Here is a 19,489-nt window from a genome sequence, read left to right as displayed (position 1 = left end):
ACCGCCCTTCTGCAATTAATTTTGTGACAACCGGAGCAACTGCTGCTGAAGGCAATCGGCCTCCCAGCAAGCTCAGTCAGAAACCGAGCGGTGGCCACCCCTCGTCCCCCGGCCACGGGCGGCCCAGCAGCGCCCTAAGGGGGGGCTCGCGCTCCCGCCCACCTCCCCTTAACCCCCCGCGTCGGCCACGCCCCTTCAGACCACGCCCCGTTGAAAAGGCCAACCGCCTCTTCCCTCTGTAGCCACGCCCCTCGCCTCCTTCCGGGCGTTCCCGGCTCTCGGAGATGACCTCACGCGGCTCTCTGTTTCTACCCCTTCCGTTTTTCACGGCGGTTGTGGGCAGAGCCCCCATCGGCTACGTCACTCGGAGCGCGCCGGAGCCGCCCGCACGTGCCGCACCGCTCGCGCCGTACTGCACCCCTCGCGTGCCGCCGCCGCCGCCATGAGCTGCCCCGTGACGTGCGCCGCTTGGGTGCGCTGCGGAGTTGCCAAGGAAACGCCGGACAAGGTGAGAGCGGGAAGCCGGGCTGAGGGACCCCCGCCGCCCGCCCCCGCCGCCCTCACCCTTCTCCGTGTCCGCCCCGCAGGTGCAGCTGAGCGAGGAGGAGCTGAACCGTCTCATCGAGGAGGCCCAGGACAGGCTGGGGTGAGCCGGAGGAGCGGGACGGGGGCGGCCGGGCCGGGCCCTGCTGGAGGCGGGGTTGGAGCCCCCAGGGCCTCGCCGCTGTTAGAGCTGTGGAGGTGAGGGGGCGCGCCCGGACCCGGGGAGAGCGCGGGCACCAGCCCGCCCCCCAGGCCGGGCGGTCGCTGAAGGCCTGGCTTGGGAAGCGGCAGCGAGCAGAGGAGATCGGCACCAGCCAGCACGAGTTCCTCCTGGAGCCTAGTGAGCCTGATGTCCGGGGGGGGGGGTCGTTTGTCCTGCGACTGGAAGGAGAAGCATCGGATGGAGTACATATCCTGCCTTCGTCGTGGATACGACAGCATGGGTTGTGTTCCCATGCGGTTCTTCAGTTGTCAGCCGTGTGCCCCTATGGCCCGCTCGCGGCCCAGTCCTCACTGGACTTGGGATTCCCATCTGGAGTGTGGAAACAAGCAGCTGGGTTTGTAACTGTGGGTGCTGGGGAGTCTGAAGGGAATTTAGGTGCTTCGGAGATGTGGCAAACCGAGGTGAAAGTCCCAAACTGACAGCGTGAAAAAGTGGATGCTGAGGGTGAGAGATTGCAGGTCTGAAGGCCACAGTGGAGCTTGGAAGGACTTGGTGTTTATGCTTTGGCAAAAAGGGCAAAACATCACTCAGGAGTGTGTTTGTGGTTCGTATCTGAAACGAGAGGCATCATTACTCTCCACTGAGCAGTGAAAGTCCACCGTGTGCAGTTGTGTTAAGTTTTGTTGCCCTGCTTTTAAGAAAAAAGTAAATAAACTTACAAAAAGAGTAACATCAGTGAGGGATTTAGGAAACATAATCTATGGAAGATAATAAAGGAATGGCGCTCTCTTAATCTAGAAAAAGATGGGGGATTGAGGTCTTTTTCCATTTTCTAGACTTTTTCAGTTAGATCTGTTCATAGATTCAGGCTGCTGATTCTGTTTCATCTGTGTAGGGTGTGTGGTTATAGAACAGTATGTATGATTAAACAGATGCAATACGTCACAATAAAAACTTGTATAGTTGGGTGAGTATTATCCACCTGATTTCTATTAGATGGATCTGTGATTTTATTGCTGAACGGAGTGTTTTGCCCGAGTATTTGTTTTGTTCTGGTTTTGGTTTTTAATGGTTCCAAAATCACCTTAAACGTTTGGAAGGTTCTTACTTTATATTAATTTCTTAACTCATTATGTTTAATGTTTCTGTTATCTGTGGTGCCACTTGTTTCTCCTTTATGTGTGTGAGCTTTTGTTGTTTTGGGTGGATTCCTTTCCCTTGCAATTTCAGAAACACAGAAGGAGTTGAGGTGCTGTTTATTGGTAATTATGCAGTCTGTTAAACTCCAGCATGGAACTTTAAAGACCATCCGTAACAACCAAAGCTGTTATGATCTCTTTATAAGATCTGGTACTTTGTAGAATTCGTTATGACATCAGTCACTTTTTTTCCTGTGCAGAGATCACAAATCAGACTCAGATTTAGAATCTCTAATTATCTTGTTACCAGTTTTTACACAAGGAAAAACTGGTGATATGAAGTGTTTATTTTACTGAATAGATTATAAAAATAGATATTTGCTTTAGAAATCATACCTACAAGAACTATCTTGGCTCATTGCTGCATGGAAATTTTGTGTACAGAAGGACAGGAATGCCAGATTCTGCACCTAGGATGCAGTAACACTGGTCACAAGTATAAACTGGGAGAGGAGTGGCTGGTGAGCAGCCCTGCAGAAAGGGACCTGGGGATGCTGGTTGGCAGCAGGCTCAGCAGGAGTCAGCAGCATGCCCTGGCAGCCCAGAGGGCAAACTGCATCCTGGGGTGCATCAAACACAGCATAACCAGTCAAAAGAGGCGGTTATCCTGCTGTACTCAGTGTTGGTGTGGCCTCACCTTGAGTGCTGTGTGCAGTTCTGGGCACCACAATTTAAGAAGGATGTGAAGGTCCTCAAACGCGTGTCCAGAGGAGGGCAAGAAAGCTGGTGAAAGGGCTGGAAGGCATATCCTGTGAGGAGCGGCTAAGGACTTTGGGCTTGTCTAGTTTGGAGAAGGAGGCTGAGGGGCGACCTCATTGCTCTCTACAGCATCCTGAGGAGGGGAAGTGGAGAGGGAGGTGCTGAGCTCTTCTCCCTGGTACCCAGTGATAGGACGCGTGGGAATGGTTCAAAGCTGCGCCAGGGGAGGTTTAGACTGGACATTAGGAAGTGTTTCTTTACCAAGAGGGTGGTCAGCCACTGGAACAGGCTTCCTAGAGAGGTGGTCAATGCCCCAAGCCTGTCAGTGTTCAAGAGGCATTTGGTCAATGCCCTTAATGACATGCTTTAACTTTTGGTCAGCCCTGAAGTGGTCAGGCAGTTGGACTAGATGATCATTGTAGGTCCCTTCCCACTGAAATTATTCTATTCTGTTCTGTTCTGTTCTGTTTTAAGAAACACAGTGTATCCAGCAGGGATGAGTTCCTATGGAGCACACTCCATTGAGATGCCTGGGATGTCTGTTAGGTCCTCAGCCAATGTTTGTGTCGTGGTTTAGCCCCAGCCGGCAGCACATTATCAACAGTTCCTCATCCCAAATCCAAAACACAGTCTCACACTAGCTTCTGTGAGGAAAACCAGCTCTATCCTGGCTGAAACCAGGACAGTTTGATGTACACTTCCTTCTACTGAATTCACTGCGTGTGCAAACTGAATTGTTGGCACACAGAGTTTTCTAGATGTTGCATAGTTTGTCCCGTAAGAAGTAATCTGCAATATGTCTTTACCTAATGAGTATTATGTTGGGTTTTTTTCTTCTGATAGAAGTATGGGATGTAGGAGGAAATAAAGTCTTAAAAATCTTGAAGAAATTCAAGAGTCATCACACATGACAGGGCATGTGGGTGGGAGAAAAAAAAAAGGAAGGAATGAATTGAACATATGCGAATGCACAGAAGTGAGGTTGTGAGCGTTGTATGCACAAAAAAGGGTAAGAGAAAAGGATTTAGACACACAGTTTAGCTCTGTTGAGCAAAATTTGTGTCACATTTGTCATGAAAACTTTCAAGGAAAAACTTCCTCTGGAAGCATGAGAAAAATGGTGCCTTGTATTTTGGGAAAATACAGGAAAGGAGTGAATAGATTTCCAAATTATTGGCATAAAGACTTGAAACCCATGTGAGCAGCCAGGATGGTATGCTGAAATGTTGTTAGCAGTCCTCTAAGCAACTACCTGGAAGCATTCTAAACGTCTGTCACAGTTTCTCAAGGATGTGTGTCTTTAAACAGGGACGGCGCTGATTGTAGCAGGGACGGCGCTAATGGTAGCAGGGACGGTGCTAATGGTAGTGAAGGACAGATGGCATACGGCGTGAGTGTAGCCATTGCTGACAGAGCTAAGTCTTCTAATAAAAATGAAGATCTATCTGATAATGAACTGGATGAGTATGATTTGGACAATTATGATGACGAGGAATACACAGGTAAGAATTTAAATGTCAGATATGCAGTGTAAGTGAAGAATGTTTTCACTTCTTATTTTACTTAAGAAATTAGTATCCTAAAACTACACAGTGCTATCTTTCAAATGGTGGAAATGCATAGTTTTAATTATTTGCTTGTCCCAGTTTTGGAAGTCGTTTAGGGAGTGAAACAATTCAGTGTGTTCCCCTGACACTAGAACCGAGAGCAGCGTTGGAAAGACTGTCGCTCCCCCTGCTGTAATGCTGAAGGAAAGCAGCAGAAGTCCCTGAAAGCACTGAGCAATTCAGCTTACTGAGGATCTTGTGTTTGGAACTTGGAAGTTCATTTAGCCCACTCCTGATATTTTGCAATAAAGGTGTTGGTACAGCAGTTTCTAACTTCACCTGTCATTGACATGTATAAAAAAATGTTCTGAAATTCCCATCTAGGTGATATAAAACTTGGAGACTCTTTGGCTACTTTCACAGTATATGGGAGCAATGATCATGATCCTTACATCACTCTAAAAACCACTGTAAGTACTATAAAAATATTAAATATCTCAAACAGCATACACTTAAAAATGAGTTAAATATTCCCACTGTCGGACTGCCTTAGAGTCTGTAGGTGCTTGCAGTCCCCTTCCAAATGTTTGCCAGATTTTTTGATCAGACAAAATTTTTTTTTTTTTTTTAAGGTTGCTTTGTGCAGTCCCTTGTATGTGTGCTTTTTATGTTTAAGTCAGATGTTAAGGCAAGCTGGCTCATTAATTAAGCCACATGCTTCTGTATGCAGAGGTGGTTTGTCAGCTCTCTGGTAGGACCCAGAAAATGCTTGAAGGAATAACAAATTTCAGTATGTCAGGCCACTAACAACCTAAATTGGAAGACTTCCCAGATCGCAAAACTCTTACACCATCCACCAGTTTGTGGAATAAACCAAGCTGAGGTGGGCTCAGGCTACATGTCAAATTAGGGGTCTCTTACACCATCCACCAGTTTGTGGAATAAACCAAGCTGAGGTGGGCTCAGGCTACATGTCAAATTAGGGGTATGGCATGAAGAAATATATCCCTGTTAAGCATATATACACAGCATACTGTGTAGTTGACTGTTTCTGCCTGTTTTAATTTCCACAAAGTATCAGATGGGGAACATCTTTGCAGGAGCTGACTTTGTAGGAGCTCTGCAGGGGGTGAAGAAGTCTCTGCCTGCAGTCTGACACAAGCTGACTGTGTCAACAGTGCTGTCCTGTTATGCAGGTTGTTTGTCTTTTTCTGGTGAACAGGGATGCAGCATGCAAGACATGAGGTAATCCTTCTACCCTACTTAACATCGGTACTGCCTTAGCTAGAATACAGGGTGGCTCTTCAGGAACGATATGGAGTGATTCCAGAGAATATCTTGCACTTCAGTTCAGGAGGATAGATGGCTACTTGTGACTTAATTTACATGAAGGGATTACAGAAGTCAGTTACAAAGTGAGATTGTGTGAGAGAAGAGACGATCTAATCTAGAGAAAAACTAGGAGAGACTATGATCATCTGAGGTAGGGTGATAAAGTAGATGAATTTTTGAGACCTCTTCTAAGCCTAATGATTCTGAGATTTTTCTGGGTGCTGTCCTTCCTATACTATCTTGGATTCTTCACAAAGCTAGATTTGAAAAGCAAAAATTTTTTTTAAAAGCAAAGATTGAAAGAAAAGAGTAGCTGTAGGCTTCTGCCACAGCGTCTTGTTTGTGTGTCAGGGGACTTCGTCAAATGTGTAGTCTCAGACAAGGAGTTGTTATGGTGACTTCACATACTGTAACAAAGCTCAAGGAGTAAGGCATGCATCTTGTCTTTAAAATGATTCACTTGCTACATGTACTTTGGGGCACTGTATGTTTTACCTGTGTTCCACTGACTAGTCGATGATTTTTCTTGCTCCTGTGTACTAGTAGAGGAGAGAAATGCTTTAAAAGTGATTTTTACAGTCAAAGAGGTATTCATTCACACAGGGAGAATATGAGCTGCATTTATTCTCTGTCAGAAAAGCTAACTTTCTTCCAGACACAGAAAAAATAAACACCTTTTTCTCAGGCCTTTCTTCCTATGCTGAAGTCCTTTTCTCAAATTCTGAAGAATACTTTCTTGTGCTTCAACATGATTTATATGTTGTCTTCTGGTATTTACTACTATTACTGTTGAAGACTAAGTAGTGTGTAACATTAAGTTGATTAATTCAAAGAATTGCAGTACTTGGTAGAATTCAAATATTGAAAATATGCTTGAAGTGGATGAAGAGGAAATTAAAAGCTTGCAACAAGAAGCCAAAAAAGTCTTGAATGTGTGGTATATTTGAAGGATGATACTCTGTTTGTGTAAGACTATTGAATTTTAGATACAGTTCTTAGTTTTCCACTAAAAAAAATTCCCTGAATGCCTTCCATTCCTCAGTAACAATGAAAATTAGATGAGAGGTTACATCTGTTCTGGCACAGCTGAATGCCCAGTATAGCTGTGGGCAGTACTTTTCTGGAAACATTTTCCAGTAAGTAGACAATGCTTTAATGCTCTTGGAATTGCTTCCTGGATGTGAGGAGCAGTTACAGTATGCTTATTGTGTAAAATGTTGTTACACTATATAAATGCTGAAGGCATGAGAGCACAAGGGATATAAGCTATATATGTGGTCTCCTAGCGGTGATTTTCTTTTCAGCAATGGGCTGCATCATGGTAGCCTCAAAGGATGGTTTCATACTTGGTAATTAAACATCTCTCTAAATCCGCCTAGGTCCACATAAACAGTCCTTCAGCAGTCTCCCCATGATCGAGTCTGGTTCCTGCCTTTTTCTGTTTACTGCCCTTTAAGATGGTTTTAGGTGGACAGCAGGGTGTTGGGTTTTACGTGGTTTCAGTTATAGTTAAAAATTATTACCAATTCAGCCTTTTGAATGTGTGTAGTTTTGTGAGATTATGTGCTTTGCTTAACATCTGTTGTCCTCCTTTTTTGCTGTTCAGGATCAATATGAACAGGAGGACTTCTTGATTAAGCCCAGTGACAATCTTGTCCTTTGTGGCAGAGCTGATAAAGACTACTGTAGTTTGGAGATCCATGGTAAGTAACACAGGATTTGTTCCTCACAGTGAACCTAGGGAATATGTCTTGCCTAGCCTGTTCCCTGTGGCTGTGCAGAAGGGGGAGGGGGTTGGTTTTTGGAAGTTCTTTTTCTCCCAGTCTGCCCTGTGTGTTTTGTAATCTGTTCTATGTCATGGTGCTTTAGCCACTTCCCAAAACTACAGTATTGCATATGGAGTTATTGTCATTTACAGGATAGTGTGCCCTTTTCAGGCTGTATAGCATTTCCTTTCCTTATTTCATTCCTAATGACACAAAGAAAATACGATGGCATTTTTCTTCTCTGAACATACGATCTTTCTTCCAAGCAGTCTTACTTTCCATATCATGCAAGCTGCTTCTAGTGGTTTTTTGGTTTGTTGGGTTTTTTTTTCAGCTTTCTCTTTGCTTATTTAAATGGGCTTTCCACTGCTAGGAGTAGGATATTCATGTATCATCTTAGTTTTAGAAGAGATGATCATTAATAAGGTCTGAATACCACTTGTTGTAGGGATGGGTTTGGTTTTACTGTGTAAAAGATTTTTCTTTTGCAGCAAGCAGTACTATGAAGCGTGCTGAAGTTACCATCTCTTATGGTGCTTCTTTGGGGGAATGTTTCTGGCTACTTCTGCTATGGTACATGTTTGTGCAAGCTGTTCTAAAAAAACAGCAAGACCAAAGTGTTTGAAAGCATCTCTTCAGATACCAGCATCTGGCATTTTCTGTATCTGGAGATGTTCACAAATTTTATTAACTGTGTTATTTCTCCCAATATAAATTTACAAAAGCACAGGCTTCTGCAGTTTATAACATGGGGTAGCCCTGTCTTAGTTAACTACGAAGACTACTTCGTTAACTGAAGACTGTAGTTAGTATCTGAACATGTCACATGCACTTAAAAATGGCACAGGTTTTTTGTGTGTGAGATGATACCATGTTACTAAAGTAATTAATGGGTTTTATCTGCTATCCAGTTAGTAAATTCTTTTATTATAAGGAGAAAAATAGCTGGCTAGAGGGAATGCTGTGTTTAGTATATAGTTGCTTTACCAAAACTCTTCCTGTATCTCAGTTACAACTTGCTAAAGGTAACTTCATTTGACTTCTTCAGCTTCCTCTGATTTGAAAGCTGTCTTTCACCTTCATTTCCCCTTTGATTGCATCTGGAATTGTTTCCCTTTTTTTAAACTGCTGATTCTGTAAAATTAACGTCTAAAACTTCATTAATGTATCCTGATGTAGAAAGTGGTGGTAGTGGTGCATATGAAGCATCTATTTTGAAGTGATCTTACAAACAAAGTAGCATAGTATGCTAGGAATAAAGTGTCTAAGTTTTGCTGAACTTGTCATGTCTTTATCTAAAGTACACAGGAGAATGTTTGTTTGGTTTATGTCACCCTGTGAGGCATAACATTAGTACTTGGAGGTTCTGGCCTCTACACTAAAATTCTGAACACACTGCAAATATACTGTGTAGATCTCCTTGACAATTAAGTGTTTGTCACATCTGCCTTTTGCAGAAATTAACTGTTTATATTTGCTTGCTTTTCCTGTTCACTGATGTCTTGTATATCTTTAATTCTTTTTCAGTTTATAATCATGAAGAGAACTCATTTTATGTACACCATGATATTATCTTGCCTGCTTACCCTCTAAGCCTGGAGTGGTTGAATTTTGATCCTAGTCCCGATGAATCACTAGGTAAATTAGAAAGGATACTGTAAATGTCCAGTTAAATAATTTTTACTTGAAAAGTATATCAATGTAATGTTGTCACTAAGTAATTTCCTCCAGTGGCATGAAGAGAAATAAAACCAAACTATTAAGATGGAAAAACTGAGTATCAGTTTGTTTGGTTTGGTGATACAGTCATCTTAGTGATGCTGCCATAATAAGTGATTTGACTAAAACAGTGGTTTTATTACACATAATTAAGTTATTGTCAGTTAGCAGACCAGAGCAAGCTCTTCTCTAATCTGCTTTATTTTCTATCTGCAAGTAAAAGGTTGCTTTAGTTGAAACTCATTATGGCCAATGCAGTTGATAACTGTAAAACACAAGAACATTTATATATTTTTATGCATTTAGTAACCTTTTTTCCTGTATTTGACCTTTTTTTTTTTTACATAGCACAGGGAATGTGTTTTTGGTTTGGGGTTTTTTTCCTTAAAAAACCCAAACAAAACATGTGGAACTTTATACAGCTTCTTTGAGCAGTTACTTGTACTGAAGGGGAGGTGTATTCGAGAGCAAGTAAACTTTTTTCTGGCAACATCTGCTGTCAGTTGATATTTTTAAATTGCTCCTTGTCAGTTATAATCATCAAAGATGTTCAAATAGAATATTCTGGCACATAAGTATAAGTTTTACTTAATCAAAGAAATAAGCAACAGCTGGATTGCCAAATATGCTGTTTCATAACTCTAAATAAATGTGGTTGCGTGTGGGTTTCTACTTGTAGGAAATTATGTTGCAGTGGGTAACATGACCCCGGTTATTGACATTTGGGACCTTGACATAGTAGAATCCTTAGAACCAGTCTTTTCTCTTGGAGGCAAGAAAGAGAAAAAGAAGAAAAAGAAGGGAAAGAAAGTAAGTATTGCAAAATTATTAACTGGTTGGATGGAGGAAACTTAGAGCAAAGATAATGTCGTTATTACTTTTTTTCCTACAGTGAAAAAATCATACATAATCTAGTTTAATTCCATCTGTCATGTTGAACGATGGTGTTTAGATACATTACAGAAGATAATGACATGGTTGTATGCGATAAGTTAAAATTGGTGTTTTCCTGTGACTCGGAGAGTTGAAATGGCATTGAGCAATAAAAGACAAGGTTCACACTAATAAAATACATTTACTCAAGATTCACAGCTGTTAGCTTTATGTATCTAAAAGGCATATTTTAAGCTAGTTGTCGAGACTGTCTAACGTGAATGCATAGAGACACATGCAGAAGGTGGCTGAGGGGATTTCTTCTAGGGGACTGCAGAGAAAACCGTAACTACCGAAGAGGAAAACTTGACATTTAGACTGAATGCTAAGTTATGTGAGATGAATTTGGCCCTCATTGCATGCCCGAATGTGTCATGATTTGTCCAAATTCTTTGGTATGTAAAGCAAATATGGAAGATAAGCAAAATCTAGAAGAATTAAGTTATGTTATAGTAGATGCTTCAGGAAGTGCTTAAAGACTCCCTAGAGTAACTAGGGAAGGTGAAGACTGGGTATACAGCTGATCTTGGTTTCCTAAACAAAGGAGCACTGCAGCTTTAGTCAGCTAAAGAACAATTCTGTGTAATTGAGAAGGGGGTTTACTTCTTGAGCTCTCAGACCTTCTGGTTTAAAAAACAATAGAAAAAATACCCTTGGAAGGGGAATTTGTTCTGTGAAAATTGCTTCTGAAAATCACTGAGTTATCAGAATTGCTGTTGAAGATACCATTCATAAATGTTACCTCAAGCTGAAATACAGATTGTTCTCTGTATGGATAATTAAAGCCTGGTATTGAGAACAGGAGTGGGGTGGCTTATGGGTGTTTTCCAATTGCTGTTCCAGTAAACTTCTTTGAAGCTTTACCATTTTAAATTAGAATTTGTAGGAGCTGGCAGTTACAAGGACCTATAGGTCAGCTGATTAGGAGGAGAGAGAGGGAACTGCCAGGAGTGTTTAGAAAGAAGTTGAAGAAGCTGCACATTAGCTGGAGACAATGAAATTTTTTCTCCTAGCCTGAGGGGAGTAACCAGTTTTGTTAAGCCTACCAGCTGTGAATGGAGCAATCAGAGATCTCAGGTAGGAGGCGAGATGCAGGTACTGCAGAGACAGTTCGATCAAAAGCCTTGTTGCAGTAAGTGAGAATAATTTAAAATATGAAGTTGTTTGTGAAGGCACTAAGGAATTCATAATAATGTGTTGTAATGCTTGATTTTCAAAAATCAAAAGTCTGTTTATGTTGTATCTGCAAACACAGAGTTCATCTTCAGAAGAGACAGTGGAAGGACATACTGATGCTGTGCTTGATCTTTCATGGAATAAACAAAGCAGGTAAGAGAATACTTGAATAAAAATGGACAGTTACAAATTACTATACTTAATTAGCCATACATTTTTCAGACAAATCCAAAATCTTATGTAGTATAACATTGAGCCTGAAAGGAATGCTGAAATGAATCCGTTCTCAAAAAATAGCTGCCCCCCCCCCCTTTTTTTTAACTGGAAGTCTTGATTTATTTATTTTTAAATCTATATATTGCTGCAGATCACTTTTTATTTGCAAGTTGTCCAGATGAGGGTGTTGTCCCAAAAGTGAGTGCATATACCCAGTGTGCAACACACCAATATACACATAGCGTAGAGGTATTTTACTTATAGCACATTTGTGCAGATACGGGCACTAGGTGGTATTCCTCAAAGCTAGCACACCACACAGAGTAATTGCCACATATCTATCCAGTTACATGTTTAGTGAAAACAGTAGAGAACCCACCCAAGTTTATATTTGTTGGCTAGTAATTACCACATTGCTTATTATTGGTTACACATATTCAAATTGGCATGCAATAGGTAATAGATCTGTTTTTAAGAGCAATGGTAGCAATTGTACTGTGTATTTGACAGGTCTTTGGGAATATTTTGATTTTTTTCTGATTAAACTTCTAAACTGTGTGTTTATTACTGTAACACAATTGGTCAAATTTAAGTTGAAGTGTGGGGTCTGTAAACTAAAATGTTAGCGGTTCTTTTCAGCATTCTTTGAATAAAGTGTTGGGTCTTCAGTGGTTACATAAACACTCACATATTAGAGAGCAAAATATTTTAAAACCAGGTTTGTCTGGCTCTTGGCTGTATGGGTGCGCAAATAAAACTAAGTTGCATAGGTAATGCTTAAAATCCTATCTTAATGTCAAAGGAAAGGAAGCGCTTAAAATATCATTTACTAGAAGATTTCCTGGACAAAACAAAGCAAGAAAAGCTTTTAAGGGATGTTTGTGTGGAAATACAAGCAAAATTGTCAATTATTACAAGTGTTGTACAAATATAATGTAATATAGCCTGTTTGTAGTCTTTACTTGTAACTTAGAATTACCTTCATCGAGTTATGCTCAGGCTTGAGATATATAAGCTATAGACCAGAGTGTCCTTGGTCTCAGAATCAGGCTCTGTATGTATTTTGGATTTTTGACCATTATTTGTTTATATCTGTATGAAGCTTTTTAAAACTTTTTTTTTTTTTGATCCGTTATCCAGGAATGTTTTAGCAAGTGCATCTTCTGACAATACTGTGATTTTGTGGGATATGACTGTGGCTAAGCCAGCAGCTAGCCTGATGCTACATACAGACAAGGTATGTAAGAATTGCTATGTTTCTTCTACCCTAAAATACAGAGAACTGCAGTTTTTCATTAGCTGCTTGGTAGTGAACCCTTAGAACAACAATTTTGTACTTTTCTAACAACTGTGCAGAATTATTTAAATTTCTGAATTAGTTGCTTTTGTGAACAACGCTCTATTTGCTTTTAAAAATGTTATTTATCTTTTATCAAGTTTGTGAAGATTTACAGGAGTTTTTAAAATGCCTTTTGTGTGAAAGCCCTGATGGTTGGGAATCTCATAGTACCAGTGTAAACTACAAAAAATAGGTCTCTGAGTATAGGTCCAACTGTAACGCTCAAGGAAACAATGAGTGTGAGTTACAGTTTGTTCTAGGTAAGAAGGGTTTAAAATAAATGATAGTAAAATACCATAGTGATGCATACTTCAGAAATGAATTAATCTCATAGTAATTAAAATGTAGAAGTTAGTTATTAATAGCCATGACCTTATTTTGCTGTTAACAGTCATTGCCCTTGGCAAACTCCTGATTTTCATTTTTTGCTAACATCTGCATTTTTCCCCAAACTTGAAGCAGCTATTCTTTTACCTCCTCCAGCTTATTTTTTTTAATATCTAGGGCAGAAAGGGGGCATGTGGTTCTGTTCAGTTATATTATATTGGACAATATCTTGTTTCCACTGGGTGGGGGTATTTGAAATAAAAACAATGTGCATCGCTTGAACTGTTTTATGAGAAATCTGAGTATCAACAAGCTTAATAGGTGGGTTTTTTGGAGGGAAATGTGCTGATTTTGGGGAGGAGGGGTTGTGCTCTGTTTGTTCAAAGGAAGTTCCTGTATGTGTGTGTTATATCTCAATGCCTATTTTTTAAAATGAAATCTTATGTTATCTAGGTCCAGACATTGCAATTTCATCCGTTTGAAACTCAGACACTTATTTCTGGATCTTATGATAAGTATGTCAGGGTAATATTTTCAAATGTTACACGTAGGGAACGTATTAGGATTGAATTAAGCCTGTTAAGTTCGCTCATATTTTCTTTTTCATTTGCTTAAAACTGTGCCAAATTTGAGTAATGCTATTATTATTTTCCAGCAAGGTAGCCAGGTTTCTATGTGGCCAAAATGTAGTTTTTCTTACCTCTTTTTCACGACTAGCCAAATCCTTTAACCATCTGGACTGACATTTTCTGTGCCAGGTGGCTGCTCCAAACTGAATTTACTTCTTAATTTGGCTTTATGTCATTTTCTGTATTGGGAATGTGTCCCTGCTCATTCCTGTGGAAACGTGTCCAGGTTTTGCCAGACTGTTAAGATCAGGGTGGGGGCATGAGGGACTTTAAAATCCCAGTCTGCTCCCTACAGCCTCCCTTGATAGGCATGCCATAGCCAAAGTTCAACAGGCTATCTCCTGTGATTGCAGTCTGGAGATGCTGTGAAATGGTTTGTGTTTGCACACTTGGACTAGCTCTGTAACTGCTAGTTTTTTAAGCCCTGCCAGCCAAAATACTTCCCTCTGTTCTCCCATCTCTTAAGGGTAACTTTTTAATTTTGTTCTATAATTGTGATTTTTTTAATATCAATTGTATTCTGCTTTTAAGACTTTGTCCTTGTGTCAAAATATTTAAAGACTTAGCAATCTTTAGCCAAACCTTTTATGTTGTCTGGCTTGTGTTATGTTCTTGCTACATCTGCTTAAGTAGAAGTATTGGAGAGAAACCTTATTATTGTTTTTAGGAACTTGCTTTTGTCTACTTTCCTCTCTCTCAACTTCCTTCAGTAAAAAGAAGAAAAAAGTCCAAACACTGAGACCAGCTTCTTGATCCCTTTTTGGCTAGTGCTTTGATCCCATGGACACCTATAAACCAGTGTACTGGTACTATAAACTGGTAGGCTGTGTTTGTGGATTTTCCCTGTAAAGCCTCACAGGGCCACAGGCATTTCAGTGACTATTGGCAGATGCCTTCATAACATGAAAGTCAGACCATTAAAAATTGTGTATGTACTAAAACCGTTGTCAAATGCCTGGTAAAAGAGCTGAGAAATCTAGATCATATTTTTTTGGCTTTAATTATAGAATAGAGTGCGAGTGGGTTACACTGCGGATGTGGACTGCAGTGAGATGTTGCAAGAGTGACATCATCGCTCCTCTGTTGTATTTGCATCCAGGAGCTTTTTGAGTTGGTACTGATTCTGCTGCTGCTGGGCTGAGCACACACCTGTAAAGAATCCCAAAGGACCCACTAACTCCCATTAGCTCTTTCTCCTTTTTGGAGTAGCATTTCTCTAACCACTCTTAAAGATTAATGTTTTATTTCTTTTTATTAAAGCATATTTGAAAATGTTTGTATGTGTATCACAAACTGATTTCCTAATGAATGCATTGTTTTTGAACAGTCATTTCTTGACTTTATTGAAGTCTATTCATAATTAAGTGAAATATTTGCATAATTATGGCATGTATCTTATGTATTGAGCAAATTCAAGCTCTGTTTTTTTAGTTTCAGTAGAATGGCTGTTTGTAACCAAGATGAAACTTTGAAGCATATGGAAAAAACTTGCGTTTATATGAGAAATACTCACCTGTTATTGAGATGGAAGACTAAATACTGAAGTTGTTTCTATTTTAATTTTTGAATTGTAGTTTACATAGGCCTTCTATAGATGCCAGTGATAAAAAGAAACTTCATAAAGTGTTCTGCCCTGATTTTTTTTTTTTTTTTTAATTTCCTATTCCTTTTTCCCATAGATCAGCTGTGCTGTATGATTGCAGAAACCCACAAGATAACCATCGAATATGGCGGTTTAGCGGTCAGGTTGAAAGAGTAACTTGGAATCATTTTTCACCTTGTAATTTCTTAGTAAGTATATGCTCTTCTATTCTTGGTCTGTTGACTGTTGCCATTTCATTTAACCTTTATTTTTGGGTTCACAATGTTTCTGAATCATATAATGGGCCTGATGGACAGTTGAACTGTTGGCATTGCTTACTTTAAAAATGCAGCATGTGGGAGCATGATCCTAGGTAGTTTTTTCAACACGTATATCAAGACCAGCTACTTATTTGGTATCTTCATTATGACAGTAGAAAAGCAATTGATGTTGATGCTTTTTCACCCCAGAGGTAGCATCTTTGCCGTGTTGTTATAGTGTTCAGTGGCTGTGATGTATTTACCTTTGCGTAGTTGCTGTTGTGTTTCATGTGATGAGGCAATTACAGCTGAGAATCATAGAATCATTAAGGTTGGAAAAGACCTTTAAGATCATCAAGTCCAAAGTAGCTAATTAGAACAAAGATCCTGAATATTAATTCAGTATTTCAAATCTGCGCTAGAGGGCACTCTCCTCCTAGCTGGTATGGAGTAGAAATACCTTGGTTTGGCAAGACTTCTGTAATAAAACTTTTAAATAGAATTTAAAAACAAGTATTTTTTATTATCTCAGTGGCTGTCTAGTTCTCTGTTGCTTTGTGTATACAGCCAACAAAAGCAGTTGCTCCATTCTGTTGGGTTTTTGATGTAGAACTTTCTCAGTATAATCGCACTGAGCTTTGCACAGGGCTATTTTGCAGCCACTGAATGGCTCCTAAAAATTTGAACTGATCGTTAATAGATTAAAGACTCTGTATTTCATTGCCTAACAAGGAAGTCAAGCCTAGTAGTGCAACCATCTTCAAAATACAATTTAAGAAATGTATGTAGGATTAGGACTTCCATGTAAGTCCCGGCAGCATAGTTTAGGTACACAGAATAGCTCAGGCACCAGCTGGATGGAGTCTGACTTTGGGGATGCACGACTGTGCACACTGTGTAACATGCCCTACCAAGAAGTAGTGTCTGTCTCAAATCACAGGGATTTAATAGAAGGTGGGTATTATTTCACAGGAGTTTTTCTTCAAATGACTGACTACAGCTGTTTGTTTTTAAAATGTTGTGGTTTCCTTAGGCAAGCACAGAGGATGGCTTTGTGTACTGTCTGGATGCTCGTTCTGATAAGCCACTGTTTACTCTGAAAGCTCACGATGAAGAGGTGTCAGGTAAATGGCGTGTGTTGTGTTTGTCCCCAGTGATGAGGCACATCTGGAAGAGGTCTTTAACCGATACGACTGAGGTGGTAGTGATTCCTTACTTAACAAGTAAGAGTTATGCATACTAATCATGGGTAGCTGGCGCATGAAACAAATCTCTGCTGAGAAGCCATTGTAAGCAAAGTCTTTTAACAACAGTGAACTTTTCTCAGTGAATAAGTATGTCAAAACAGATCTGTTCACTTGGGACACACTCCTTTTGTTTTTTGGGTGAGGAAGAACAAAAACCATGCAGTCTGGTCCAGGATTATTAACTATAATGTTTACCTCCTATAGCCATAATTATTTTATACTGACATTCACTCTGGAGATGATTTAGCTATGGCACATGGGAAGGTACTCACACTGCCTCCTTTAGGCTACTTTAATTATTTGATCAGTGTAGGAGCTTCTGAATAGCAATTTGAATGACCTGATTCAGTGTCTAAAATGGGATCACATGAATGTGTCCCACCATCTTGGATAGCAAAAGAGATGGTCTTTGGCAAATGAGTGAAGAAAACTACCTGGGAAAGCCAGATCATGTGAAGTAAGAAGGGGAACAATAGCGTCTTTGCATTGTTACTGTTGTTGGATTGAGACAAAATAGGCCTACCTGAAGTCGGTTTGCTCTCACTATAGGGAGCAGTGGCAGCATGAAACAGTTTAGTGTGAGGAGAATATTAGGTTTGTTCTGATGACTTCACTTCAGAATGTATCCTCATCTCTGTGAAATAGTGGTTACCTGGTGCTCTCACACTGCTGCACTCTTCAACTTCCAGGGCTACAGCTAAGCAGTCAGATCAAAGGGTGTCTTGTGACATCATCTGCTGACAAATACGTGAAAATTTGGGATATCCTGGGAGACAGACCAAGTTTAATCCATTCCAGGAATATGAAAATGGTAGAGTAATATTTATTTCTTGATTCCAAGAGGGTTTATATATAAACTATGTCTGCTTAATCTTCTTTGTCTAACTTGTTACATTATGTAAAACAAGATTCATCTTTTAGGGGCAAAAAAAAATCACATCTCTGTATTCTGGGTAAATCATGCAAATATTCAATTTGAGATGTAATTGTCAGATTGCTTCAAAGTCTCAGACCTGAATACCAGGTACAGTGTTCTGAGTAGAACTATAGATACTCCAATGTGTATCTGCCAGGTTCAAGACAAAGGTGTGATTTACTGTTTGTAATTAGCAGCTCTTGACTTTGATTTTGTGTCTTTGCAAAATAAGTTTCAGGAAACTTAGAGTTCACATTTGTTAAAACTTGCTTGGTGAAAGTATTTTCAGATGACAAATTCATTTTAGGATGATATTTAAAAAAAAAAAATGCTCCTCTGTCTGTCTCCCTCCAGGGTGTTCTCTTCTGTGCAGCTTGCTGCCCTGACTTCCCATTTGTTTTTGCCTTTGGAGGAGAGCGAGAAGGGCTGCGTGTTTGGGATATAAGCAAGATTTCTGCAGGTAAAATTCTCATTGCTTTGAATCTTGTGTTTCTCCCTTTTCCCCCAGGGTGTATTTGTATATTCAGTAATGTGCTGTGATGTGGTTCTGAGAGAAACTGTAGGTTAATATTTTTAAATACCCCAAGACTGCGTATGTGTTCATGTTTTCAGCTTCAAAAAATGTGGGTTTTTCCTAACTTGGAGAACCTGTGTTTGCCACATGACTTATTTTCCTGTAGCTGAAGTATAATGCCTGATTTCTTATAATGCCTATATTTTGCTTTTTTCTTAATGTTCCTGGTGTAATCAAGTATCACATTCTTAAGTACATGTAGAAATAAAAGTGAGGACTGGTTTTGATAGGTTGTCATAGCTACATGTAACTAAATGGCATGGATTTTTGGAGCAGGCTTTTAAGAGAAAACCAGTAGAGACTAAAACCAGAAATAAATTATTTAAACTTAATGTTTTGCTCTACAAAACTCATCCATTTCACAGTACTTAGGTACAGGAATTATGCACAGGCAAACCTCTAGAGATGCTCTGGGGGAGAGCAGGACTTGTAATGTAAGTATCATATGTGGGAGATTGTTCGGACATGTAAGCTTCAACTCCCTACATGGGGAATGGGGAAAGCTTTAAAACTGCACCAGGTTAGGAATTCCGTTCCGAGACGCTCACCATGCTGTGCCTGCTGTGCTGCTCTTGTCCCTGGAACAGTAACGTGTAAGCAATCCCCTATCTGTGTTGCAGTGAATGAAATTTTTGGAAACAGAGAGAGACTTGTCCTGGCTAGTGCGAGCTCTGCGGCTTGCAGCTCCATGGCTGGCAGTAGCAGCAATGGTTCGGAGACAGCAATGGAATCATGATGGACCAAACATCACAAAGTCCAAGTAGTTAATGGGACTACGACTAATGTGCATTCTACAAATCCGCATTTGGTGAGAGTTCATAGAAATGACTCTAGTGTCTTGCAGTCTGTGGGCTGCTTCATCTCAAAGAAACATGGTGATGTGGTTAAGCTCTAAGTCAGCAGTCTTAAGTTCCTGCCTCTGTTACTGGCTTTGAAAGATTCCATCACTTGCTTTTGCCTGAGATGATGATCCCTGAAACAGGGGCTACTATGTGTAAAGTTGATAGATAAAATGGTCACCAGAAAAGCATCCTGCTGCCACCAGAAGTTTGTTGAATACTACAAAGCAGGTAAATATCTCCTAAAGGCATAAGGACAAGTACTTCGGCCAACAGTTGTGTAAGAAATAAAAGCTGAATGAAATGACAAGTGTAAGTAGGTCATTTATCCTTAATTTAAGGCTAAATTTACAGATTTCTAGTACAGATTTTAAAAGTTCTTCTATGTAACTTTTTTAAGTCTTAAGAGTATTTCTTGGGCAGTAAGTTGGAGTCCCCAAGTGGAATCCTGAAGTGTATTTCTAACACCTCAGATCACCAATA

The 19,489-nt window shown here is 40.1% G+C and overlaps 1 protein-coding gene across 1 annotated transcript; it reads left to right on the top strand.

The window, feature by feature from the left end:
• Nucleotides 1-442: 442 nt before the first annotated feature.
• On the top strand, nucleotides 443-18,903 carry PWP1 (PWP1 homolog, endonuclein; the record flags this gene model as incomplete). Its single annotated transcript, XM_082012574.1, has 15 exons — nucleotides 443-508; nucleotides 588-646; nucleotides 3,955-4,106; nucleotides 4,536-4,621; nucleotides 7,090-7,186; nucleotides 8,777-8,887; nucleotides 9,648-9,778; nucleotides 11,157-11,230; nucleotides 12,434-12,530; nucleotides 13,413-13,474; nucleotides 15,268-15,379; nucleotides 16,464-16,554; nucleotides 17,367-17,488; nucleotides 17,948-18,053; nucleotides 18,788-18,903. The coding sequence occupies 15 exons, from the start codon at nucleotides 443-445 to the stop codon at nucleotides 18,901-18,903; spliced, it is 1,482 nt and encodes a 493-aa protein (XP_081868700.1).
• Between the last annotated feature and the right edge of the window lie 586 nt (nucleotides 18,904-19,489).

Source organism: Phaethon aethereus (genome assembly GCF_964289735.1).
Source record: "Phaethon aethereus genome assembly, chromosome: 1".
Classification (NCBI taxonomy): domain Eukaryota; kingdom Metazoa; phylum Chordata; class Aves; order Phaethontiformes; family Phaethontidae; genus Phaethon; species Phaethon aethereus.
This window is presented reverse-complemented; position numbering and strand designations above follow the sequence as displayed.